Here is a 26,754-nt window from a genome sequence, read left to right as displayed (position 1 = left end):
GAAGCCAACCGCAGTCAATGTTGACTATGCATCGAGTTGCCGGAGGCCACAGGAAATAGACTACCTTGGAGAATCATCCCTGCCAACATTTCTGAATGGCTGTGTCACTGCCAATGGGGCCACAACAACAACACAACAACACTTGCAACCCAGCCTGGACTTCCTTTGACCAAAGGAAGAAATCTATCTTTACCCAAGTGAGACGAAAGGTGAACTCCAATCTCGCCTTGTGTCAAAAGTTTTGGTGTCCTGCCCAATATGCCTGGAACAGTATATATTGGGAAACTGCTGTGCTAGTGGCCAGATTCCATATAGCCCCCTTTTGTCTGGCGGCCTTAAATGGCTCCTCTAATGTTACTCTGGGGTTTCTCCTGCCAGACAATTGTCAACACATACTCCAAATCAACAACATTGCCCCCAGTGAAACACAATCTCTTTCCTACTTTAATAACACCTTAATACTCTATAATTACAGCAAAACCATGGCTGTACCCTGGTGGGGACCCTGTGGGTATGCAGATCCAACGAGTGGCAATACCTGCCCCCACATTGGATGGGGAGATGCACTTTGAGGGGGCCATTAATTCCATTCACCATCCGGGGTAATACTCCCCTTCCCAGTAATCCGGACTCCCTGGTGGCGGTACCGTATCACAGTATTCTCCTCTGCCACTGGTACAATCCTGCTTCAGCAACAAATTAAAATATTAAGCTGACATGTAGAAAAAGCTCTTAATGACAGTAGCACTGGACTTACGTTGTTATCCGATGAATTTGCTCAGCTGTGTACTGTTGTGTTGCAAAATCGAATGGCAGTAGATATGCTTACTGCAGCCCAAGGAGGGGTTTGTGCCTGACTTCATACTGAATGTTATGTGCCTATCCCTGACAATTCTCACATTATTACTCTCCTTGAAAAGCCATGGTGGGTGTGGTTTTTATTAATTGTGCTTTTAATTCTCCTGTGCTTACCCTGTATCTGTAATCTATATCAACTATGCCTTCCCCACGTATCTGTAAGGGTATTTTCCTACAATTGAGTATCAAATTGAGGCCAAGTTTGGAGGAAAAGTTAAATATTAAATCTGAACTCAATTGAACATGACACAAACAATGATCACCAAGTCCCAGAACAGGTTGTGTGAGCCCCCTGAGGCGTTCATCCGGCGATGTTTCGGAGAAATCTCTATTTCAATCTATTCCTATATGTTAGTTATTAAAAACAATAGACAATCGCAAAAACAAGTTGACCTTTTTGTATTCCTTGAGCCCAGTCACAAAAGGCCCTCGTGACTGGGCCCCATGCCAAAGAACTCGTTACAAAAGAGGGTTCCAGACCGCGCCAAAGCATCATGAGACCTCTCCTTGTCTGTGCATGGATGAGTGGCCGACTCTGGAGCCCAGGCTGTTGATTCCTGGTCTGGTGGTGAATCCTCCATAGTCTGGTGAGTGTAAATATATATATACATATATATGTGTGTGTATAAATATATGTATGTGTGTGTGTGTGTGTGTGTGTATTTTTCCCTTCTCTCCTTCCCATTGCAATTTGCTTTTGCTTATATCATTTGCTTATTATATCTGTATTGTCATATACTTGGGATAAAGGCTGTCTACCCTTAAAGGTACTGTGTGTGTGTCTTTTCTTCTCCCCTTGCACATTTCCAGCACAGAATAAATGACCAGGTAATAACTCAGAGGGTTTATTGTAATTATTTAAGCATTCCTCTATTATTGGAAATGTGAGCAATTTCCAATTTTTCTATTAAAACTAACAGAGCGATAAACAATTCTAAATATATTTTTGGTTCAATCCTTTGATTACATCTTTGCAATAGATTCCTAGAAGTCATTCGACTTTTTTAAAAAGTTAAAATAACACATATTATGCACAGTAGCTAACCCAAAGAAGCTGAAGTCCCATTAGACTGTGAAACTTTTCCGAGGTAAATTCCATTCCTCTAGGTAGTAAGGAAAATATCCTAAATTTGTTCCCAGCCCTATTCATTGATTTCTGTATCCATTCAATAAATAGCTGAGTAGCTGCTATGCATTAGACAAATGTACTGTTGGAAAGCCATTTAACCACTTTGAGACCTCGTACTCTGATCCATAATAAACACCAAATGGTCTTCACAGCTGAAGACCATTTCCTGATCCTTGAAATGAAGCAATACATATATGAATAGTATGCAGTGGGCGCTTTATAATAATTTTCTGCAGCACTTGAATCTCCCAGTTACAGTGTGATTCTGTAGCTGAAAAAAAAAAAAAGATTCCTCCCACATTAGCATTTGGTGATTTTTTTGAAATGCTTATTTAAAAATCTAATTTCTTTTCTGTAATAAATGATTTTTCATAGTACTTGCAATCTCCATTTAATTTTGTTGCACTCTGGTGCCACCTAACGCTCATCTTCTCTGGGACATCTGTATTTCTTCATCCTTCCATAAATGTTATTTTAAGCCTGGGTATAACCCTACCACAAAAAAAAAAAAAACTTCCCTTGATTGCTTCAAAATGTTCATCTGTCATCAAGCCCTTCAAAGTTTGTTGCCACTGTTTCTATGACATCTGATTGTTTCTTCCTAAAACTTACAGATCTCTTCAAGAAATTCAACAATGATGTCAGTCAGATGGAGTTCCTTGTAAATGTTCTCTGCAATGGAGATGTACATCTAGCCAATTTATTGAAGGTGGGTTGCACTGCCCTGGGAGATACACCCATAAGGAAGCAAGGAATCAAGATTGGACAGAAGGAGAAGGTAACCCACAATGTGGTTTCAACTGAGGCCTCCTTCGGTCCTACAGGGAGCTCTGGGGCTGGGACTGCAGAGTTGCCCCAAATAGAGGCAAGAGGGCTGGGCCTTTATAGCCCCTCATCAACCAGCCACTGGCCACTTGGAGGGACATAACTTTGGGAGAGGCTGTGTCCTGAGGCCAAGGGCAATGCCTAGTAGGGACACAGCTGTGAAGCCATCACAGTCCATGCCCCAGCAGCCAGGGGATGGGCCCGTCTCAAGATGAGGGGATCTGGGCAGAGACAGGTCAGCCTTCACTAACTCTTTGCCTATTCATTTACCTTCATGAGTCAAGCAGAAATTAAGGGAATCTAACTCTTGAAAATCAATCCTACAATCCACAGACATTTTTTGATCACAGGATCACAGGTGATTTCTAAGAGCACACAGTTCATTTCAAGTGTGAAATGGCTAACCAAGCCAGCACCTTCTCCTCACAGCTCCAAGCACAGTACCTCCCATAAGGTAAACACTCTGTAAACACTGTAAAAGGATACCAAAAGTATCATTATTCTTAAACATTACACCCATTTTTAGGAAATGAGAGGAAATCAGACATAAAAATAATATAAAAGGACCAATAATGAGATAAAGATGCCTAAATCGGTTCTCAGAACTAAAATCTGAGACAGGACTGCATGGACAGCTGTGTGCTTAGAAGATTAGAAATCAGTTTAGAATATCTCTATTTGAGATAGTGATTATCTCTATTTAACCTTGAAAAATAAATTCCCTGTAAACATAATTGTAGCAATGTGGGAAATTCTCAGTAGGATTAAAAAGTAGATTAATTTAAAAACCTAAAAACTCAAAAAATTGTGGCTAATTAACTCCTTGCGACATTATTTTAACAAAATATCAAAACTCTTCAATAAATATAAAAAAATTAAAAATAAAGTTCATTTATGTCAAACAATGTCATCTATCCCTAATTATTCTGTATACTACTCTAAAAATTAAAAGCTTTTTTCAAATAATAGACAAATCATATATTATTCAATTTGATTTCACATTTATGGGGCATTACTATGTGGAAAGTGCATATAAAGCAAAGGAAGTGACTATAAGTAACTCCTGCTTAGACCTTCCATTTTAAGATGTGACAGAAAAATTGTGCAAGTGTACGAAGGCTAAGCCTTATGAAAACATTATCTATGCAGTGCGAGCAGCCTCTGACTTCCTGAACTGGGGAAAGTCCAGAGTTCATTAGGAAGCTGTGTTTACTGTCTTCATTTGCCCAGAGAAGCAATGTCACTAATGGGAGTTGGTTTGCAGATGAGATCTCCTCATCTCCTCATCTATGGGGAAAATACCACAACCTTTGTTAGTTTCTGAAAAGGGTTTACGATACCTAAAATAGAATTAGAATTATTGTTTAACTTGGGCTCCAGCCCAAGTTCTTGGAGCAAGAAATTATGAGGGACAGGAGGGTGGCAGAGGAGAACATGGCAGTTTCCCATTCCCTTGCCAGACCCAGAGCCATTCTTCAGCTAAGCTATGGATCAAAGCAAGTGTGTAGTTAGCATCTCATGCCTCCCTTCCCATGCACCTCCATTCAAAGCTCCACTAGTTTCCAGCCTCTTGTCACCTCCCCCACACTAAGTCCTGTGGCACCCATCCAGGCCCAGGTTGCCGCCACAAATTCTACAGATTGAGCTAAATCACTCCCACCCACGCCCACTGCTCAAAATTTACAATGTTCTATCCAGAAATTAGAAGACAAGAACCTACCTGAGTTAATTCATGCTAAAGTATAAATGGTCATTCCTGAAGGCTCCAAGAGACACCAGTATAATGTTTAAAGATACCTGCTGCCTCAAAAGTGGAGATGAACGACTATCAGAAGTGATGGAGTAGAGGAGAATAAAGAATGTGTATTGAGCATTGCTATGTACCAGGAACTTACATTGTACCCTCATAACAGCACCATCAGGTTGGTATGTTATTCCCCCAGTTTTACAGAAAAGAAATGTGAGGTTTAGAGAGGTTAAGACTTACTTGAGTTCTGGAAGACAGTCTGCCTCCACCTCTCTTCCCTATGGGCAAAGTCAACCAGTCCGGTCTCCACCCAGGGGCAGGCAACTCTCCTAAGCCATTCTTCTCTTGCACTGTTATCTTCTCTTCTTTTTATTGAAACCACAGATCCCCTTAAAAAACCATCTTCTTGCAAAGTGTGATGACAGGGACAGTAAAAGAAGCTGAGGCAGCAATGGGTGAACACTACTAAAGCATATTTGTATAATGAAGCTGCTTGCAAGAGGAGTGCGGATCAGGAACTGCTTATATTCTAGGCTCTGAAAGGAGGAAAAGAGGATGGTAAGTGGATTTATCCCTTGAGCATCAGTATTTACCTCTCTAAAGTATGTTTTCTAAGTTCTTTGCTAAAATTCTAGGCCTTCATCAATGTGATAGCCTTTAGGTTAACTCAGGTGCTGTTATTTGTACCATAGCTAACTTTAAAACTAGTCATCTCATTAGTATGGCTTTTCAGATACTAAAACCCATTCAGGAAGAAAAGCATTAAAAATCTGGTTGATATACACTTTAATATTCTATACTCTATGCTCATTTTATATTGAAAACACAGAAAAACCATCTCCCTCTCCAAGGCAGTGCTTCAGACCAGCAGCTGAGTCCAGTAGCTCACAGATAGATTTTCTGGATGGCTGATTATTCATCTTCCCCACTGCTGCTGATTGACCAAACCCCACATGGGCACTGGACCCCACGTGGGCACTGGAAATATCTGCCTGCCCAGAGCAATTTGATTTGCCTTTAAAGACCTGCCTCTCTCCCACTCTCAGTCCACAGTGTTTGGGTTGAATGCCCCTCACTTCTGGGTTCCAAAATACACACATAACCTGCCCAAAGCACCACCTGGCCACAGTAGACACAGTGAGGGTCCAAATCACTCCCAATGTCACTCACTCCCAAGCATGGTCTTTCCCATGGGTGGTCACAGCTGTGAGGAGGATGTGTGCCTAGAGATGCTGAGAGCCACCAGTAGAGAGTCTGCCCAAGAGAGAAGATGTCCAAAGCCAAGCAATTCTGGGAGAAGAAAGAAAGAAAAGTGGCAGAGGGTGGTGGGGTAAAGACAGAGACCTGATGACTGAGGCCTGGATCCAGCCTGCCCTGGGTCTTTTCAGTTGTGGCCAATACACTCTCCTTTGAAGCCTAATCAAGGAAGAGTTGAGCTCCTATATCTTGCAATGAAAGGCTCGTGAACAGCCCATCCCTGATGCCTGGGCTCTGCTCCATCCATCCCATTAGACATCTCCATTCCTACCCAACACTCCCCAAATGTTCCCAGTATCATGTGGGGAACTACTGTGTGCCTCTTTAGCTCCCAAGCATGGCCTAGATGGCAGGACATGAGGAGTCAGCCCCAGCAGCAGCTCAGTCTCCTTGGCCTTCTTACACCAAGCCCAAGCTTCAGTCCAAGAGGTGCTCACATTCCACCCTCAGCTCTACCCAGCTTCCTTTTCATAGGCTGCTGCCCCAAGCAGAGAATCGGGCTTCCAGGCAAGGAGCTATAAGTTAGGCCTGTGGTTGGCTTATTTTAAAGGAAGCAATTATTTGTGCACCCATTTATCAAACTCCAGAGTGTACAAGCACAGATCCATATCCCCGTGAATCATCCACCTGTCAGGTTTGAGAACTGCCCTCTAACAAAACTCTTTCTTCATGGTGATTTCAGACTGCAGGCTTCTACATTTTCCAGCACTTTTATAAGATGGCCATGAAATCAATGAGAAGAAGTAAACAGAGAGCTGAGAGTACACTACTGCTGGTGCAAACCAGACCAATTGTTCAAGTAGTTGTCACAAATGAGGTCATTAAGCCTCTGTATTTATCTCCCAAGACACAGGGATCCCCATGGTTTTATTTACTTAAAAGTGGAATGTCTGTGCTAACTGATAGTGACACTTATGTTTTACGTATATATGCTACCTCCCCATCTAAGAGAAAAAATCTCTGGAGTGCAGGAGTATTGGGTTCCCAGAATCTACAACAGATTTTCAATTCCTTACGTGTGTAGGTGGCAGTCGGCAAATGTTGACCACTGAGGAGGATAATCAGAGAGAGCTTCTATTAGATATCACAACCTCTGGTAAAGGAATCTCGCTTCTCAAAGGCTCAGACCCAAAGAAGAGTCTCATATAAGAATACATAAGGAGGAAACAGGAATCAAATTCTAGGAAACAGAACCCCATATTAGCAAGAAACTCCAAATTTGGGTTCCCCTTTTACCCTGGTCTGTTTGGTAAATGCTGCAGGCTACAGCTTCCTTTTTATTTCTGGATACATCTAGACCTACTCTTATGAGGCCAGTCTACAGATTTTTCCTCCTAAAATCAGTCCAAGTGTCCTGCAAGGTTCTAGGATAAATAAATATGCAGGCCATGGTTGAAATTTCAGAGACTCAAGTTTTAACTTTTATAATGCTAATGAAGCCATCTAATTTTCACAAGAATTGTTACTGAGTCTTCCTTTTACCCGAGAGTATTAACTGAGAGTTCTGGAGTCCATGGATTGAAAGTCATGAGTTTCCTTCCTTAAGGAAGAATGCACAATTCTGGTTTTGTGTACATTTCTATGGGGAAAATACCACAACCTTTGTTAGTTTCTGAAAAGGGTTTACGATACCTAAAATAGAATTAGAATTACTGTTTAAATCTGTTTACTCTTTGAATAGCATAATGTTTACTTGGTTATGACTCCAGTAAAATACTACATGAAGAACAACAACAAAAAGACTACATCACATTTTTCCATAATAGCAGATAAAAGAATATGTAGGTTCTTGATACCCTTTTGACTTTGGCATGACTTCTGTCATTGAAAATTTCTACTAGATGCTATTTCCTAGTCCAGATGGCAGTAATGCTTGAGTGCTTAAAGCAGTCCATGTTCATATTGGTCACTGTAGTAGTTGGCTAGGGAGGTCAATGCAGAGACTGGCAAACCTCAGTCGGGCAGGGGTTGGTACAATTTCTGATCACTCACATTTGCTAGATGTGCTAGAATCTATACCCTGAGCGTTCACAGAATAGCAAGTAGGCTGACTTATGTTGCCACTTCAATTTTGATTGTGTGACAGACTACAGTCTCCATGAAATATTTTGACATTTCCTTCTTTTCCCTCCTATAACATTGCATAACAAATGTAATGGTGAGCTTTTACACACTTTAACTTTTCCTTCTTGCTTGAGAACATTGCTGCAAATTTGTTTCATAAATATGAATATTGGCTATACATGGAAATATAACATTTAGATTTTATATCTGAGAAAATATATAGGAAAATACATAACAAATTAAATCCACTTTACCATGCTTTAGATCTGTTCAACGGAAAGTCTTCCTAATTAACCTATGCTTATGTTAACAAACAATACAGATTTTTAAATGTACAACTCCCTATAGAACACTTTCCAAAGTTTTTCATTTTTTCCCCACCCTAACTTCAGGTAAGAAGTTGAAAGCTCCTGAAAATGTATTTTTTATAATTTACAGTCGTTACATCTGGATCACTGAGCTTTATCTAATTTTCATCTCTACCTAGGCTCGGAAATGTGCTGTCTAGGAGAAATCTCTCCCCTGAGCACTGATAATGAGACATTAGATTGCATTTCTTGCCTTCATTTACTTTCCAATAGTACTCAATAAAAAGCAATAGGAAGAATGAAATGGCATGTTTTTCCAGGGGGAAAGATACTTTCATCCTCTAGGTATTTCTATTTTTGTCAACATTTTTAAAATACCATATCCTAATAGGGAAAACATAGCTCCAACCTACTTCCCTATCTCTTTACAAGACAACTTTGTGAGTACAATGTGGTTCCACACATAGAAGCAAAGGAAAGCTATTCCCAGACCAAAGACATGAAGTCTCCTGAAGATGGTTCCTCTTTTCAAGGCTGAGCATCCAGGCTCTCAAAATTGCTTCAGTGCTTGCTAAAGTCCAAAATCTCCCCAAGATCTGCAAGGTTCTGCATAATCTGGCCCCTGCCACTAATCCCAGACCCATCTCCCCCAACACACACACACCTTCCCTCTTAATCACCAAATCCCCACTGTCCAGGCAATCTTCCTCTAAGTACCTCCTGCTGTGGTTCCCTCTGCCCAGAACTGTCTGCCACATCCCTGACTTCCCTCCACCCTGAAGAAATCTGACTAACTCCTATTCATTATTTTTATTTGATCCTAAATGCTTCTTCAGGGAAACCCAATCTGATCCTCCCTCTCTCAAGATTGGGTTGAGACTACTTATTATACAATTCATTCCTATAATTCTCTGTACTTCTCTGATTCAGTTATCACAATTGTAATTGATAACAATTTGCATATATTTTAATGTAATGGATGTTTCTTCTACAAGATCGTAAGCTCTATGTGAGTAGGAACTGTCTTATTATCAAGGTATTAACAAGATACTACGTCTACCACAACATAGATATTTCATAAATATTTGAGGAAGGGAGAAAGAGAAAGATGGTTACTAAAATCATTGGTACTTAATTGGAAGGAGATCTTCCAGCTACACATACATATCTGGGATTGGTTTATTATACAGAACATTTTAACTGAATATTCTTCCCATTCTAAGACATCTGGAAAACAGCTACAAGACAACACTCATGAGCAGATTTAGGGGATCAATCAAGGTGGTGGAAGAAATTATAAAGTTATAGGAAATAGTCACAAACCTTCTTGGAAGTCCAGGAGGTTTGCATAGCTTCATTAAAAGATTTGGCTGAAGGCAGCTGAATTCTCTTAAAAGTTTAGGGCATAGATACATAGGAATGTAGAGGAGTTTATTTAAATAGCTTGTTTACTCATGTGGTCCTAAGACCAACCTTTGATCATCTGTGGACACATAACTGCTCTCTACTAGGGAGGTCGGCGATGTTAATCACCCTCTGGTAGTGTTTACTGGAAACCTTTGTCATTTAATCTGTACTAAATAAATGTGAACTTCACCAGCTTATTGGGGCCAAACCTGCAGACTCAGGCAGCAGATTCCCTTAGCTGCACTGACAGGCAAAATATCTGTGTCAGTGTACGTCTTTCATCCATCGCTGGGTCAGGGTCTGCAGGTCAGACCCAGCAAGCAGACCTAGCAGCTTTTCAATGTTGAAGAAAGCCATCTATAACATAGCAGTTAGACTCATGAATTTTGGAGCCAGTTCTTAGGTACAAAATCTGAGCTCTACTGTTTACCAGCTGTGTGACCTTGAGAAATGTCCTCATTTTTTCTAAGCCTCCACTGATTTATCTGTAAAATGAGGCTAAGAATTCCCACTGCTTTACTGTTGTCACAAAGATTAAATGAAGTAATGTCTGCAAATCAATTAAGACAGCAACTGGCATAAGACTAAGATTTGCATGCTGGTATTACCATTATTAAGAAACATTAGAAATTATGCCAAATTCAGAAGACATTATCTCATATCTTGCTTTCTCCTTGTTAAAGGAATATACCCCAAATGGACATCTTTACAAAACAACTAGGTGTTCAGAAAAGAATTTGTTTTCCTGTCCAAAGATCATAACTCCTAGACTAAATACAGAATATACAGCATTATTTTTCAGAGGAGCTTAACAACATGATTTGAAGTCATGATACGTGTATAGAACTCACAAGAAGAAAGATCTGAAAATATTCACTATGAGGTCTCAGAACTGAGCCAGAAAATAAACACACTAACCCATTCTCATTCACTGGAAACTTTTCTCCAACTAATGGTGGCACCTTCCTCTAGCCTTCTCTCCAAAACTGTGGAGAGACCTACCAGCAAGGCTTGTGTTAAGGGACAGTCAGACTCAACCACAAATCACGGGTTTGGGTACCAAGCATGTATCTAGCACTGGTGTGGCAATGTGGCCTCACCAATGGTGAAGCAGTGGGTAGCCTGGAAATTATGGCATTGGTAGTAATCAGATGTCTGTCAATATCTAGCTTTGCCACTTACTAACTATGGACAAAACCAGGACTGCCAAAAAGTTACTTAGCCTCTCTAAGAATTTCCCATACATAAAATGCAACTAACAATATCTATTTGTCCAAACTGCTGTGAAGTGAGACAATGTACATAATCTATAAATGTTTCTTTGAGATGCTGTATATAGAATGCCTAAGAGACAGATATATTTCATTTATTTCCCCTAAAACCATGCCTTTCAGGGGACAAGAAAGTAGAATGATAGAAACAAGATGAGGCTATAGAATATAGAAAATGAAAAATTATAGAACTTTTAATGTATAACATATGTCTAATAATAATATCAATAACAAAAATAATGATGGTGATTTAGTGGGGTGCCTGGTAAGGAATACTTTTTTTTTTAAAGTAGAACTGTCATTTAAAAGTTGCTAGTTACTTGGGATTATATTTTCCTAAACTGGGTTCCTCAGGCACAACCTACTTTAGGCAGCCTATTCTGTAGTGTTTAAAGGCACAGACTCTGATGACACAGACCTGGGTCCATCATACAGATGTATAACCTTGGGCAAGTCAGTTAATCTCCTGTGGTTCAGTTTCTTCATTTGGAAAATGAAGAATACATCAACCTAAGTGTTGTAGTAAATAAATCAGTTAATATATATACAATACTTAGAATAATGCCTAATACATAATTTTATATATGTATAGCTATTATTAATATTAGTTATGAAGTGTCATTTTAAAATAGCACCGGGTAAGAAGCTCCACATATTGGTTGGCCTCAGGCCAGAGGTGAGATGGCACAACTGAGCAAAGACAGCTCAGCTCAGGGTGGACTGGGGAGGAACTCGTCAGCAAGTCAGACCTCACCTAATGCAGCTTTAGAAGACGGACTGCGGGCCGGGCGCATTGACTCGTGCCTGTAATCCCAGTACTTTGGGAGGATGAGGCAGGCAGATCACTCAGATCACTTGAGGTCAGGAGTTCGAGACCAACCTGACCAACATGGTGAAACCCCATCTCTACTAAAAATACAAAAATTAGCCAGGTGTGATGGCAGGCGCCTGTAATTCTAGCTACTTCAGAGACTGAGGCAGGAGAATCGCTTGAACCCAGGAGGTGAAGGTTGCAGTGAGCCAAGATTGTACCACTGCACTCCAGCCTGGGTGACAAAGCAAGACTCTCTCTCTCAAAAAAAAATTCATACTGTGATTTAACAAAAGTTAATTCAAAGACAGGGTAGTAAAAAGCAAGCCATACCACAATAGATAACACAATAAATATGTTCATGTACGCTTACGCAAAAGCAGTCACGCAACACATTTCTGGCACCAAATACAAATGAAATTGTCTGAAACTCACATCAGGCATATACTCCTAGAAAAAGAATAGATTTTAAAATATGAAATGGGCATTTGTAAATACACCATTCAGGATATAATCCAGATATAATTAAGAGGATGAAGAAAGTAATAAAATAGTGTAAGAAATGTTTTTCAAATAGAGCCACTGAGAGGCATTAGCATGGCAACATTTACAGAAAATAAGACATTACACTAGGCAGCCACCCAGCACACAGGAAGGCTCTGGTGTCTCAGATCGATTTGTTCCTAATTCAGTTATTTACCAGCTCTCGTTTTGAGGTGATCTCAAAAAATGAGATTCTTGTGATTATGGGAATATGTTTTTATGATCGTAAAAGTATTTCCCTTCCTCAAATTAGAAAAAAAATGAACTATATCAATAGAGAAACTCACCAACATGCCTCCCTATTTTTTACCTGTAAGGATCATTTTGTGAGTTAAGTCAGGCCATGCTTGAAAACACTAATGATTGATATTAGTTATTGTGACACCTGGGTTTGAAAGGATTAAGGGAATAATTCAATGAGTGCTCTCCATGGTGGCTATAAATATGATATACACTTACAGGAGAATGACTATTCTACTGAGGAAAAGGCATTCCTTATATATCATAGATTTAATATATATTATATTATATATATAATGTTATATGTAAAACATTATATAATATATATTTTTGTATGGCACTCCTTATATTTATATATAATATTTTAAATTCAAAGTAAGATTATTCATTTCCTTTGTAGAACACACACGATAGTGGTTTACTAACCACAAATGCCATCTTCCAATTTTTTTTTCTCTTTTGCTGAACTAGTTTTTGTACATCTATTCAGACTAGATAAACTAAAGCCATTTGTAAAGATTATATCATCATTTAAATGTAATACTATCTATTACTTTATTTTTTTTTTTTTTATTTTTTATTTTTTTTTTATTATACTTTAAGTTCTAGGGTACATGTGCATAACGTTTATATCATGTATAACTCCCCAATGCAATCCCTCCCTCCTCCCCCCTCCCCATGATAGGCCCCAGTGTGTGATGTTCCCCTTCCCGAGTCCAAGTGATCTCATTGTTCAGTTCCCACCTATGAGTGAGAACATGCGGTGTTTGGTTTTCTCTTCTTGTGATAGTTTGCTAAGAATGATGGTTTCCAGCTGCATCCATGTCCCTACAAAGGACGCAAACTCATCCTTTTTGATGGCTGCATAGTATTCCATGGTGTATATGTGCCACATTTTCTTAATCCAGTCTGTCACAGATGGACATTTGGGTTGATTCCAAGTCTTTGCTATTGTGAATAGTGCCGCAATAAACATACGTGTGCATGTGTCTTTGTAGTAGAGTAATTTATAATCCTTTGGGTATATACCCAGTAGTGGGATGGCTGGGTCATATGGTACATCTAGTTCTAGATCCTTGAGGAATCGCCATACTGTTTTCCATAATGGTTGAACTAGTTTACAATCCCACCAACAGTGTAAAAGTGTTCCTATTTCTCCACATCCTCTCCAACATCTATTGTTTCCTGACTTCTTAATGATTGCCATTCTAACTGGTGTGAGATGGTATCTCATTGTGGTTTTGATTTGCATTTCTCTGATGGCGAGTGATCACTCGCTATCTATTACTTTATTACTATTAAAGTGGATGATTAAATTTAGAGGTGGAAGAATACTGGTGTTCTTCTGGTTATCTTTGACTCCAGTGAAAAATATCATATGCATGAAAGAGTAGGCACATGCATAAACCATGCCTGGTAAAGGTATTCTCTGTGTGTGTGCATACATGTGTGTAAGGCATATGTCAAAGCAACACAAAATGTCACAAACATCAAAGGAGTCAATTATTAAAATTTTGCCATAAAAAACATATTTTATAAAAGCTACTAGTAAAAAAATTGCCTGACTGTCCTTTCTTTATTTTCCCTGCTCATTTTCTAAGCAAAGAAAGAAAACTGATATTATAGCTGAAAGGTAAGCCAGAGGACACAGAAGGAAGAGCCAGGACCTAAATAATATACTGCCTGGATGGTCCCACAACACAGTTCTATAGGCTAATCATCCAAGTTATCCAAGTCATCCAAGTTATACAAAGTTATCCAAGTCATCCAGGTTATACAAAGATTCTCTTATGGCAAATTGCATATAGTTCTTCCTCATTCCTGGCAAATGCCCAGTAGGAAACACTTGAAGTCAAAGAAAGTGAAAATGCCAGATAAATAATAGGTATAAATACACTTCAAAATGCTTTGTCTTCCTTGAAAAGCCCACAGGCAGAGAGCATGCAGCCTGAGAAATTCTGCCAACTGCAGGTCTCCCTCCCATCTCTGACTATTCCCTTCTGTCTTATTCTGCTGATTCCCACAGAGAAAGCAAGGAAATAACAAAAGCATCAGCCTGAGTGTAGAACATTTTGCTGCATAGTGGGCCAAAGGGAGCAGAGAGAGGCTGAGGGGATGACTCAAATGGTCAAGTATTTTTTTTTTTTACTTGAAACTCTGTTGAGTTCAACTGGTGTATATGCAAGGCCAGACAGGACCAGGCAGTCACAATCACAGCCAAACCCCATTACTGTTCCTCACCAGAAGCTCCCTGTAAAAGTAGAGGAAAGCAAAGAAGAAAAGAGAAGGTGCAGCCCATGTCTACTTCTCAGCTAGAGACATGTGGTCCCTGCTGATTTGGGGGTTTGGCCCTGCAGGGCACAGGAGGCAACTGTTCTGTGGCGACCCAGAGCTTGCCTCTAAAATCTCTTCCAATCCCAAAAGGTATTTTGGAAAACACTTGGAGTTCCAGTGTGGTGTGGTGAAAATACTATTCAAAAGCAACTATAAAAATAGCTAAATTATTCTTATATCAAAATCAACTTTACATTTCAATTTAAGAACAAGAATCAGATATGGCCTAAGGGTATGGATAGAATATCATTTCTATTTTGAGAGAATATTTTTTGGCAGTTTTCAGAAATGGACCATTTGCCATGCACAGATCAGCCTTGCACAGGAGAGAGGATGCACATTTTAACATGTTTGCAGCACACTACCTTGATCAAGAATCAAAATTTCCAGCAGAGCCCTTGGATCCCAACCTCCTTCATTATAACTCTTTCTCCAAATATGTAGCCACTCTGGCATCAAGCACCATAAAAATTCAGCTAACAGGTATATGTAGGAGGTGTTCTTGTTTTGCCTGATTTTTTAAATTAACATGTTTTACCCTTTCTTTTGCTCTATTAACACTCACTACTTTCAGTGCCTGATGCTGTACAAAAAAGAGAACCATTTTATTCTGAAGAATTCAAAATAACTTAAAGAATGGGAGTTATTACAGTAAACAGGTGACAATCTGACACTTAGGAGCCTGGCACCCTCAGCCATTCTGCAGAAATGCAAACCCAAAATTCAGCTCCCACCCAGGGGGAAAAAAAAATGTTTCAACAAAAGCATCTCTGAACAGAACTAGGAAAAATAAAAAAACATAAGGAAAGGGGAAAATATGCTGTGATGAACTCTTTCTACTCCCCCTTCCCTGAACATTCAGCCAAACCCCTGATCCCACAAATCTTTCCATCTTTCTGTCACCAAGGTCAGAGCACAGCCCAACTGCAGGCTCTCACTGAGACTACTGTGGCCTCTGCATGGTCTCCTGTTTCCATGCCAGCATCTCCCTCCTAAGGCTCAGGTTGACCCACTACCTGCTCAGTTGCTCACTACCCTGCTCAATTGCCTCTAGGGTTGGAGAGTACATGTCTCAGCCCTCATATCTGGCCACCCCTTCACTCTCATCTTTATTGGAATTACCCCTATGCCCACACCCTAGATTTCAGTCCCGCTACTGACTTCCTATTTTTTGCATACACAGGACACTTATTTGCCTTTGTGCTTAGTCAACAGTCTTTTACCATCTCCCTATGCCCAAATCCTAATCACACTTCAAAACTAGGAAGTGGCCACCAGACAGAACACCCTCAAACTGTGGCCACCAAGCCTACAGACCTCCCGGTATCAATGTCCACACTGTCTCCTTCCATCTGCAATGAAAGAGGGGTGCTTCTTCTGGCTGAAGGCTAAGGGAGACCTTCCTCCCGTGGCCTGTGGGACCCACCCCAACACATGTACTTAGGAACTTTATCCCATCAATTATCCCCCTTTCTCCTTTATCTTTGACCTCTCCCTCTCCATAGGCTCCATCAACTCACTCAAGGTATCTCCATTTTTAAAAACCTTTCCATGGCCCGTTTCTAACACTTTCTTCTTCTCCCACTACTGCTTTCTTTTATCGTCTGTATAGAGCCAAACTGCTTGGCCACTCTCCCTGTCCCCACCTCCACAATTTCCACATACCCCCCAACCCACTGCATTCTTACCTGCATCCCACCACTCATTTCTCCCGGTTGGCGAACTCATCCCATTAGTTTGTAAAATGTATTGACACTTACATGTTGTATTGGTACCTACATGTATTGCCCCAGACAACACATGCTTAGCACTTGCCCAGCACTTGGGAGAAGGGGAAGTGGGGAAGGGAGAAACCCGATATGACCTCTCTGAGTCAGAAGTTCAAACTGACAGCTAAATTCATGCCAGAGATATATTTTATTTAACCTATGACGCTTTTAAAAATATATGATTTATCTGACAAAAATTCAGGAATCTAAAGACTTCACACAAAAATCTGGGATTTGGCTTCTATTAAAGAATCTAGAAGCTCTGGCAATACAGTTTCTTCCCCGGGTGCCAGTAATCAGCTGAGAAGCAGCTGCTCCTTCAAGGAGGCAGGGTATCCCTGGTCCACCATGGCCCCACCAAACCCTCTTGGCCTCTTGTCTTTATTTTGGTGAACCCTGTGGGCATTGAAGTTTGGAGTTTGAAATCCCTGCTTTAGATCATTTGCGTCCCATAAAAATACAAGTATGAGACACATATGTAATTTTACTTGTAAAACGAGCTTTAATCTATTTAATTTAACCTAATATATCCAAAATGTTATCTCAACATGCAATCAATATAAAAAGTTTAATAATGGGATATTTCATATTCTTTTCTTTGTACAAGTCTTCAAAATTCAGTGTGCATGTATGCATTTTACACTTATAGCCCATCTCAATTCTAACTAGCCATGCTTCCAGAGTCCCATAGCAAAATGTGGGTAGCGGTTGTCACATGGAACAGCACATCTCTGGATGCTAAATGGTTAGTTACAAGAATCAGATCTTGCAGGCAGAGAAAGTCAGGATGAGAAACAATATTAAGGAGAAAGAAGAAAGCAGGCAGGAAGGACTAAGAAAGTGGGTGTGGATGTTAAAGAGTAGACATGCGAGATGTTTAAAATTAGAAGGGATGGGGCAAGGATACAGAGACAATGAACCATGCTCAGTGAAAAATCTGCTCTAGTCTAGTCCTCCACGGGAGAAAAACACCCTTTATAAGCAAATGCAGTTGATGGGCAATGCAAATTTTCTGGAGGGAGGATTTGGGGTTTTTTTAACTAGGCTCAGCATTAGATAGGAGGGGTCAATGTAAATATCACCTGGCCACCTGTCTGAACTCCACTTCACACACTTGGTATTTAAGAGGCAGCAGAATGAACCAGGCTAGTGAGGACAGGATTCTTGGTCAATATTGGGATTATATTATTATTATTATTATTATTATTGACAGAGTTTCACTTTTGTCTCCTAGGCTGGAATGCAGTGGCGCTATCTCAGCCCACTGCAACCTCTGCATCCCAGGTTCAAGCGAGTCTCCTATCTCAGCCTCCCGACTAACTGGGATTATAGGTGCCTCCCACCACGCCCGGCTAAATTTAGTATTTTTAGTAGAGACAGGGTTTCACCATGTTGCCCAGGCTGATCTTGAACTCCTGACCTCAGGTGACCCACCTGCCTCGGCCTCCCAAAGTGCTGGGATTACAGGCATGAGCCACCACGCCCAGCCAATATTGGGATTTTAATCTGAGTCGTGGCTGGGAGTAAAGGGAAGATAAGAGACTTTCTTAAATAATGGGTTTGGGATGCAGGAGAAGTGTAGGTACAAAAAACAGATCAAGGAGATGGGTCAAGGAGAAGTAGCAGTGAAGAAGGAAGGAGGGTATCTTGAGCCAAGATCCAGGCAGAATTCAAGACTCAGAGGCATAGCTAAGTGAGGATATGTAGGCAGGAATCAGGAATCCAGATGTGTGGGTGCAATGTCAGAGGCCAGAAAGGGAGACTTGGGTGCAAAAAATGGATATCCAGAGTCAGAGTCCAATACCAAGAACTATATCCTTCACCCGGAGACCTCAGAAATAGGATATTTTCCATCCTCCGTGGGAACACAATATGGCAGTCACTTAGTAGGTGCCACATCCTCCCTTCACCAGACTTTAATTCTGGTTCTTGTCTGCCCAAGAATCAGAATTAAAGTCTAGGCTGGCAAAAGCCAAGCTACCAGCTGGGGGAAGAGGGGAACATCAAATATATCTGCCAGGCTTAAAAGGACTTGGAATCGAGAAGGCAATAATATCATTTCACAAACATAAAGCGATTTTGAAGCTTTTCCAGAGGCCTTATCTCTGAACAGTTCTAGCCCATCCATTCATCCCTTCATTCATTGTCACCACTTACTGAGTAGTCTTCCCCTGAACTGTTTTACAATACCGATTCACTGGGTCAGTTGTACTAGAGCTTGCCAAATTCCATGCCAGCAGAGCTGGCAAGGCAAGTGAAGGTGGTTCAGGCTTAAGCAAAATAGGTTCTGATGGTTAATGCTGAAGGGGCCTTTCTAAATGAACCCAGTGGGATTAGGAGGATACAAAGATCCTAAGCTGTCCAGAGGTCCACTTGTCTACATTTGTTGTAATTTTCCAAACTGGCTAGCACCCAAGAGAACAGGAAATAAGGCTGGTATAAAATATCTCGAAAAGACTTCACTGAAGAGAAGAAAACTGTTCTCTCAAGAAGACACTAGGCAGGACTTTTAAATCTCATTATATTACAAATATAGTTTTCCATACTGCACCCATACTTCAGTTAAATACAAATATTTGGAGACTTTAGGGACATTGTGGCCTGATATTCTGCCAGAAAAAAAAAAAAAACTTTCTAATGATAACAAACTGCTACATATCAGAGGGGAAAATATATTTGGATAAAATCTTGAATTGTTAGGGATAGTAAACTTCTCACTTCTGATTCATAAAAAGCACTATGAGTTAGAAGAAAAGGTTGATGGTGAAAAGCAAATTAAAATGGCACATAAAGTTAATGATATAGAAAAAAGCTGTATCTTCAGTGGTGCCAACAAATCAAAATTTACAAAAACTGTAAAGACTATTTGTTAAGTGAACAAATGACTTGAGAAAAGGGTGCCTCTTCTTTGATTCAATAATTAGCTTTACAGAAAGGTAAGCATGTCATAAACAGGTATGGTTTATACTCTAGTTTTATAAAAACATGCATGTTTATATAAAGGAAGTTGTAGGATAATATCTACTCATTCACATTAAACAAACAAGCAAAGCCCAGTATGCAAATAATGACCCTCAGTTACCAAGAAATGGTCTTATTTAGGATGCTTGACTTACTGAGGCAGGGAAATATGTGATTTTTAGTAAGTTTTCTAGTAGCAAAAAGCAATTAAAGCAAATGTTTCAAAAACTTATTTTCAAGCCAGGCGCAGTGGCTCACGCCTGTAATCTCAACACTTTGGGAGGCCAAGGTGAGTGAATCACCTGAGGTTGGGAGTTCGAGACCGGCCTGACCAACATGGAGAAACCCCGTCTCTACTAAAAATACAAAATTAGCCAGGCATGGTGGCACATGCCTGTAATCCCAGCTACTTGGCAGGCTGAGACGGGAGAATTGCTTGAACCTGAGAAGCAGAGGTTATGGTGAGCCAAGATTGCGTCATTGCACTCTAGCCTGGGCAATAAGAGCAAAACTCCATCTAAAAAAAAATATATATATATATATATATTTTCTGCTTACCTAAAGCAGATGTCTGCTACAATATTATAAATAGATATAGACCAAAAAGAAAAAATATATATAACCTAACTTCTAAAACTGCAGATTTTGTCAACACTTATAAAGTTATACAGACATATTATTTACACTCTCCATTAACCAGGATTCGTAAATGATTTAATAAGCATTATGATCAAAGAAATCATATTACATGTTTCCTTTAGGTATCAAAAATATATTATTAACCTTTATTTTGTGAAATCATTTTCAAACAGTGAGGTAAAAGAAAGAGGAAGAAGAATGTTCTATTTTTAAACGAATCTGCTAATCCCATTTTTTTCCCTCAACATAACATATTCATTCTTCATGATAATGCATACATACTTGCTAAAAATAATGTAAGATTTTTTTTCATTGCTGTATAAAATTGTAACATCAGCATTACTACCTTGATTAGTCATGGGCTACTTTTTCCAACACTGCAAGTAACATAGTTCATATCCTAAATTAAATAAGAAGGACTGGCAAAGTACCCTGTTAATTTTTTTCAACCACACACTTATTTGTAATAGCAGCAATTGCAAAAGTTCAATATACTCTCCAATAATAATAACAAGCACAACAGCAATTGCTAATGTTTAGTGAACACTTGCTATAGTTTAAGCCAATCTCTCATAACATCTACATGTTAACACTTCCATTTATGCAAGATTCATAGTTCAACTCAAATTTGCCAGATATGTATTATAGCAAGTAAAGGTTAAAGGGAAATATGTCATCCTCTTTACTCCCTTCCTTTGGAATAAGCTGATGATCGCAGCACTTTCCATGAATGCTATCGCACATCAAACTCCACTTTCCACCCTGCTCCAAAATGTCCTAAGGTCTCATCCACCCTCTCTCACTTTCAATCTGAAAGGGGTCATTTCTGAAGCTAGACCAGTATAAAGATAAAAACATTGTTTTACGGGCTTGATTTTTATACTAGTTTTCTTCAGTGACTTTAGTCATTTATAATAGAAAATATGTTTTTAAATCTGTGCCTTCTTTAAGATGGAGTTGTGTTCTTTGAAGTCATATCGTAAAAACACCTGAAAAATTGCAAAAATCCACCCAAGTCACTTTTTTGAATCATTTTGTTAAACATGTGCTTTATTTAAAAGCTCAGATAATAAAGCAAGATATACTTCATGTATAGACTTAATTGTAGGAAATATTTTTTCCACTTTTTATCAGAGCTTACAGATATGTTTTAGGAATCTTATCCCAATGAATAGATTCCTCTTGCTATGTTTCAAAACATATCTAACATACACTGAATAATTTTCCTACTTCTTTTCAAAAATAGTTTCTCCTTTGTGAAAGCAATTTTAACAAAGTTTATTTAAAGAGAAAAAACTAAAAGTTCAGCATTCATAAACACTACATGCTTTTGTTAAAATACTAAAAAAATGCAACGTATTCATTCCTCACTCTTTATCTTAAAATACTGACTTTCTGATCCTAGCAAAACATAATTTTAGTAACTCGTCAAGGCAGAATACATAAAATTGGCATATTTTTGATATGCACACAAATTGAGAAAGCATCTTTTCCAACTGTGTTGCAGAAAATGAAATGCATCTGGTATGACAATATGGCCCAACACGTGAACTAGAATCAGTGGGGAAAAAGGGATTTTTTTTTTCCTTATTCTCAAAACAGAACATTTGAAATAATGCATATCCCCCAACAGCAAGGCATTATTAAGTCTGTTAGTACATATTGCAAACGTATATTTGGCTAATGAAAACACAATAGCAAGAGGACCAGCAGGCACATGGAAAGTAGCCTGGTTTGTTCACTTTTACTCATATATATCAGTGACTCCCAAATCTCTTTCCCCAGCCATCCAAACCGATTTTGTTTTCTTTGCTTTTGCTTAACATCTCTACCCACTGTCAGAGTACGTGCACATATGTTGTTGGGGCCTCGTGCTGGGCTGGGGAGGTGGAGACGTGAAGAGTGTGTTGGAGAACATGGCTTATGCCAGGATCAAGCAGAGAACAAGAGAAAAAATTAAACAATTTGCCTATTTTTGCAATAAATTTTATTTCTGCCTTGAAAGAAAAGTCTTTTCATCTAGGCACTCTAAAGATGTATTAAATGCTTTTATTGTGTTTCTTTCTTGAGTACTGTGCTTGTGAACTGTGAATAAAGCTGATATCTGTATGTGCTACATGCCCCTTCCCCATGCCCAGGTCTCTTTGGAGATGAGCTGCTGAGAGAGTAAGGAAAGATCTCTGAGATATTCAGGAAGCTTGGAAGAGTGCTGCAAAGCTAAGCTGACTTCTGGGCAGCTGAATGAGTCCCCTTCCAGTTCTAGGTTCCAATTCCATTTCTTCCTCTTCCCCATTCAGAGGTAAGCCAAGTCCTCTCTTTTACATTGGTCATAGAGTGCTGATGAAAGCCGTATTTGTGACTTATTACAGAGAAATCTCTCCACTTCTCAGAGAACAAGGCGCCATGAGCAGCAGACACTAGGGACCAAAACTGGTATCTCTTTCTGGGACCGTGTCTGGCATCAGGCAAGTCCCTCAGGTTTTACCATTCTGTCTGCCTATATCCCTTCTTTCTCTTATTTTCTGAAAGATATTTTAGTTTTTTTATTTCTCTTATGTCTATGCCAAAATGCTGATTCTCTGTAATGAAAAGCTTTTTCAGAGTTACAGATCAAGATAATCTCATTTGTAAATGTGACAAAATATATATGCAACAATGCATCACAGAACAAATTACAAATTAAGATAGGTAATCCATCATAGAATTGATTGTATATAGGGATGGGGAAAAATCTCCAGAATACACGTAAACTTGCAAGGCTCTAGTTTCATCAGTAAGACCAAAATCGTCTAAAAAATGGAACAAGTTCTAAAAGTTGTCAAAAGTAGCTGTCATAACGGAAAAAGATTCTGGAGACTGACTTGAGTACAAAACCTCTCTCTGTCATCTAGTAACTACGTGACCCTGGAAAGCTTATTTAACCTATGTGAGCATTGGTTTACTAATCTGTAAAGTGACAATCACAGAGGTCTGCTGTGGGCGTTAAACTATGTCAGGCTATAAAATGCCCAGCATATGGTGAAGGTGTACATAATAGTGTTAGTTTAGTATCTTCTCCAGAATGAGTTTATATCTTTTGTATACAAAATTCATACTTACATAGTAGTGTTTTCTTAATAAAGATTGGTAGTTTTGGAAAACTTTTTGCAAAAAGGAACATAAAAATTCAGTTATCTATTTTTGCTTTGAAAATGTCTTGGGTCAGTGAACTTCAATGTGATTAATAAGTTAACATTCACAGTGACATGATATATACCTTCCAAAATAATTCAATTATTATTTGTTGTTCTATTATCCTTGACAGTGAAAGAAAAAAATATAAAGTTCCCCAACTCTGAAATTCTTATACATTAGGGTTATGTACACACTCAAAAATCAATACTTCTTTAACATATAGTATTCATCTATACTGAATTTAAAACATTCTTCTAAAAACAATGATCACTTCACTTTTAAAACCAAAAACGGGCTCTATTCACACTTTCAAGATGACAGGAAAGGTAAATGTATTTAGTCTTTTTTGTCACTATTATCTCTACTTACTCTTCTGTGAATAAAATCTTTTTCTGGATCATCAGGTGTTTGCTTACTGCAAGCAATTTTGTTTATTAAGGAACAAAACATATTCATATTCTGGTATATTTTCTGAAGCTACACTAAGAAATCAGTCCATTAACTATGAAAACTTTCAACGGAAAGCCTATCTATTCCTGTATCTTACCCTTCAAAACACAGCCTGATGGTTCTTTGTAGCTGAGCTTTTAATCTACTAATAACTAAAGTTTTAATGTAAGTGTCATTCATCTAACATAATGAATCAGAGTCAAAACAATGAGAAAGTTTAAATAAACTAAGATGTATTAGGAGAAAAATGTTCTTTAGGTGCCTGGCAGAGTGAAACTTCCAAAATGTTTTCTAGAATTAAAATGATTTGATAGACATTTACAAAAACAGCAGTGCCTCTTTGAAACTGAGGGAGTAAAAACAGCTATTCAGTGGGACACGTTGTGGGCCCCACACATAAAATTTCTAGTAAAAGCACTTTAAAAAACCTTGACTCTTGTCTGAGCAGTCACCATGATGTATAAAGCAGTATACTTTAAAAGCAAGTGCTTCAGGTGACTATTAAAACTTCAGAAGGCTCACAGGAACATATGCATTTGACTAACTGGGAGGAGACGCTCCCGCTGTCCACTTGAAAGGCAGTGATCCACTTGCCACGGGAAGGTTTAAGAAAGGGGTGCCGGAAAATGAGCAGACCTGCGCTGATGCTTTCCCTGGCACAGGGACCTCACAAGTGCCATAATTTACCTCTCCACGTTTCTACTTCTTCCTGCCAGCCATTTGCTTCAAATGGTGCCCCTCCACACCACCACACGTGGTTATAATTGTTTTTAAGTTATTGGGTTAGTTTTTTTCTTTTGCCAAGATGAGACTTGGCTGGACATCTCCTTCCAGGAGACCTCTAAAGAGTACCCACTTTAGATCTAACTTTTCGTTGACTACTCAGAAAGATTCTGGTGACAGGTATCATTTCTATCAAAAGCAAAGTCCGGGTGCAAGTCAGAACTCTTTCATCTTTGCTAAACTACAGCGAGATGTTTTCTTTCCACTGTTTCATGTACTTAGAATTAACAGCATTTCCCCTCCCGCCTCCCGGCCCCCGCCCCCCGCTCCCCGGATGGGGAACGCCTGAAGCTGGAGGCGTGGCCCCGCGCACCTTGTCTCCGGCCGCGCCCACTGGCACTCACCTGGCTGCTGCCGCGCTCCTCGCCCGTCTCCGGGGCCCGAGACTCCACGGGACTCCGCGCTGGCTCTGCGGAAGGAGGCGGCGGCTCCAGCAGCTGCTCCAGGCAGGCGGTGCCCGGCAGAGAGGAGCTCTTCTGATGGCACAAGTGCGCCCCGGGGCCCTGACGCCGTTCACCCTCATCTCGGGCGCGGTCACCCCTCGGGGGAGGCTGGGGCGAGGAGGACAGGGAGGATGAGGCGGAGGAAGAGGAAGGAGCTGAGTCTGGGGAGCGTCCGCCAGGAGGCGTCCCTCCAGCTGCTCCCGTGGCCACCGCGGGCCCCTTTCCGGCGGGGAGCAAATGCTCGCGGATCCGGCGGCGTAGCGTGGACCCCTGCTCTGCTCTGCCGGTGCCGCGGGGCTCTAGGGGCTCCGGCGAGGAGCAGCACAGGTTGGGCTGCGAGGAGGAGAAGACTCGGTCCAGCACTTGCTTCCGCTTCTTGAAGCCGCTCCACCTGCTGCCTGCACCACTCCCGCCGGCCGGTGCGTCCCGTGTGCCCACCGGGGGTGGCGGGGAGGGCGAAGGGGTGTCCGCAGTGCGGCGCTCCGGACCCCCCGCGCGCCCGCCCCCGCCGCCCTTGCTCCTGCCCACCCCCAGTTGCAGGTTCTTCCAGAGCCGGGCCTGGAAGGAGGAGGACGCCGCCGCCGGCTCCGGCTCGCCCGCCGCGGCAGCCCGGGGCTCCATCCTCCACCCCCTGCTCCTCCTCTCCCCTCCTCCTCCTCCTCCTCCTCCTCCTGCTTTTCCTCCTCCCTCTCCGGCTGCGCCTCCTCCCGGGTCCCCGCGGCGGTGGCGGTTGTGGCGGCGGCGGCGGGCGCAGCAGCAGAAACCGGGAGTGCCCAGCGACTTCAGGCCAGCTCGGGGGAAAGAAGCGACCGCCGCCGCCGAGGCTTTCTGGCCTCGGGACTCTGGTGCCGCCTCTTCCTTCCGCACCTGCTGGGGTGGGCTGGAGCGGTCACCGAATCCCGGCCGCGGCGCCTGCAAAGTTTCTCGCTGGAAGCTCCGCGGCTCCAGTCCACTGGCGTCCCCCAGGCCGCGCCCTGGCTCCCTCTTCTCGCTGGCCGAGCTCGGGAAGCTGCACGCACCGGGGCGTGCGCGTCCAGCTGCGCCAGGGACGGCACCCGGCGCCCTCTGGGCAGCACCTGTCAGCGGCGAGGGCGGCTGCCTCCAAACTGGGCGCGCACGCGGCTCAAACAACACGGCGCGTCTGACTGGAGACTCCGGGGACCAGCAGCCCCCCTGGGGCGCCCCGGGACCATCCTCCAGCTCCTAGGTGGGAGGGCCGGTAGGAACCGGGTGGAGCTAGGTAGGGCCCGAAGCCAGCTTGCTCCCTAGGATCGGGCCACAGTTGCCCACGCAGCTCGCTGTGCGCTGGCCGCTGGCCGCGCTGGCGATCGTCTGGGTCCGATGAAGCGAGCTGGAGTGGAGACTATGAGCCCTCGATGGGTATCGTGGGGGTGCCGAACGTCCACTCTGAGCTGTGAACCCGACGGAGTTCTAAGGCTGAACACGTCTGCCCCCGCCCCGTTGCGCGCCCTGGGTCCAAGAAGAGAGTTTAATTTCTTCTGTCTTGACTTCATCCCCATCCACCCCTCCCTTCTCTTTATTTGCCTCTGCACTGGTCTCTTATGATCAGGATCTAGCATTTCCGGAGTCTGACGATAAAGCCAGCCCTTGAGTTGCAGGGAGTTTACGGTAGACGAAGATGGGTGATGCGCACTGCCTTTCATCCGATTCGGCACGCAGAGAATCTTGTTCATTTCATTCAAGCGCATTTTTTCTTTGGTTACTTCATTTGCTTGTTGCA

General features: G+C 41.3%; 1 protein-coding gene across 8 annotated transcripts in view; it reads right to left on the bottom strand.

Moving 5' to 3' along the window:
* The window catches only part of MCTP1 (multiple C2 and transmembrane domain containing 1), a 612,722-nt gene extending 587,058 nt beyond the window's left edge, over nt 1–25,664 (bottom strand). For 4 of the 8 annotated variants that reach the window (XM_033179110.1, XM_033179111.1, XM_033179117.1 and 1 more), the window contains exon 1: nt 24,915–25,664. In XM_033179110.1, coding sequence (XP_033035001.1) covers nt 24,915–25,634 — 720 coding nt within the window. In that variant the 5' untranslated portion in view covers nt 25,635–25,664. The remainder of the gene's footprint in view (nt 1–24,914) is intronic. The other 4 variants (XM_033179113.1, XM_033179115.1, XM_033179114.1 and 1 more) reach the window with 1 other exon arrangement.
* Between the last annotated feature and the right edge of the window lie 1,090 nt (nt 25,665–26,754).

Source organism: Trachypithecus francoisi, unplaced genomic scaffold, assembly GCF_009764315.1.
Source record: "Trachypithecus francoisi isolate TF-2019V2 unplaced genomic scaffold, Tfra_2.0 Lachesis_group2, whole genome shotgun sequence".
NCBI classification, from domain to species: Eukaryota; Metazoa; Chordata; class Mammalia; order Primates; family Cercopithecidae; genus Trachypithecus; species Trachypithecus francoisi.
This window is presented reverse-complemented; position numbering and strand designations above follow the sequence as displayed.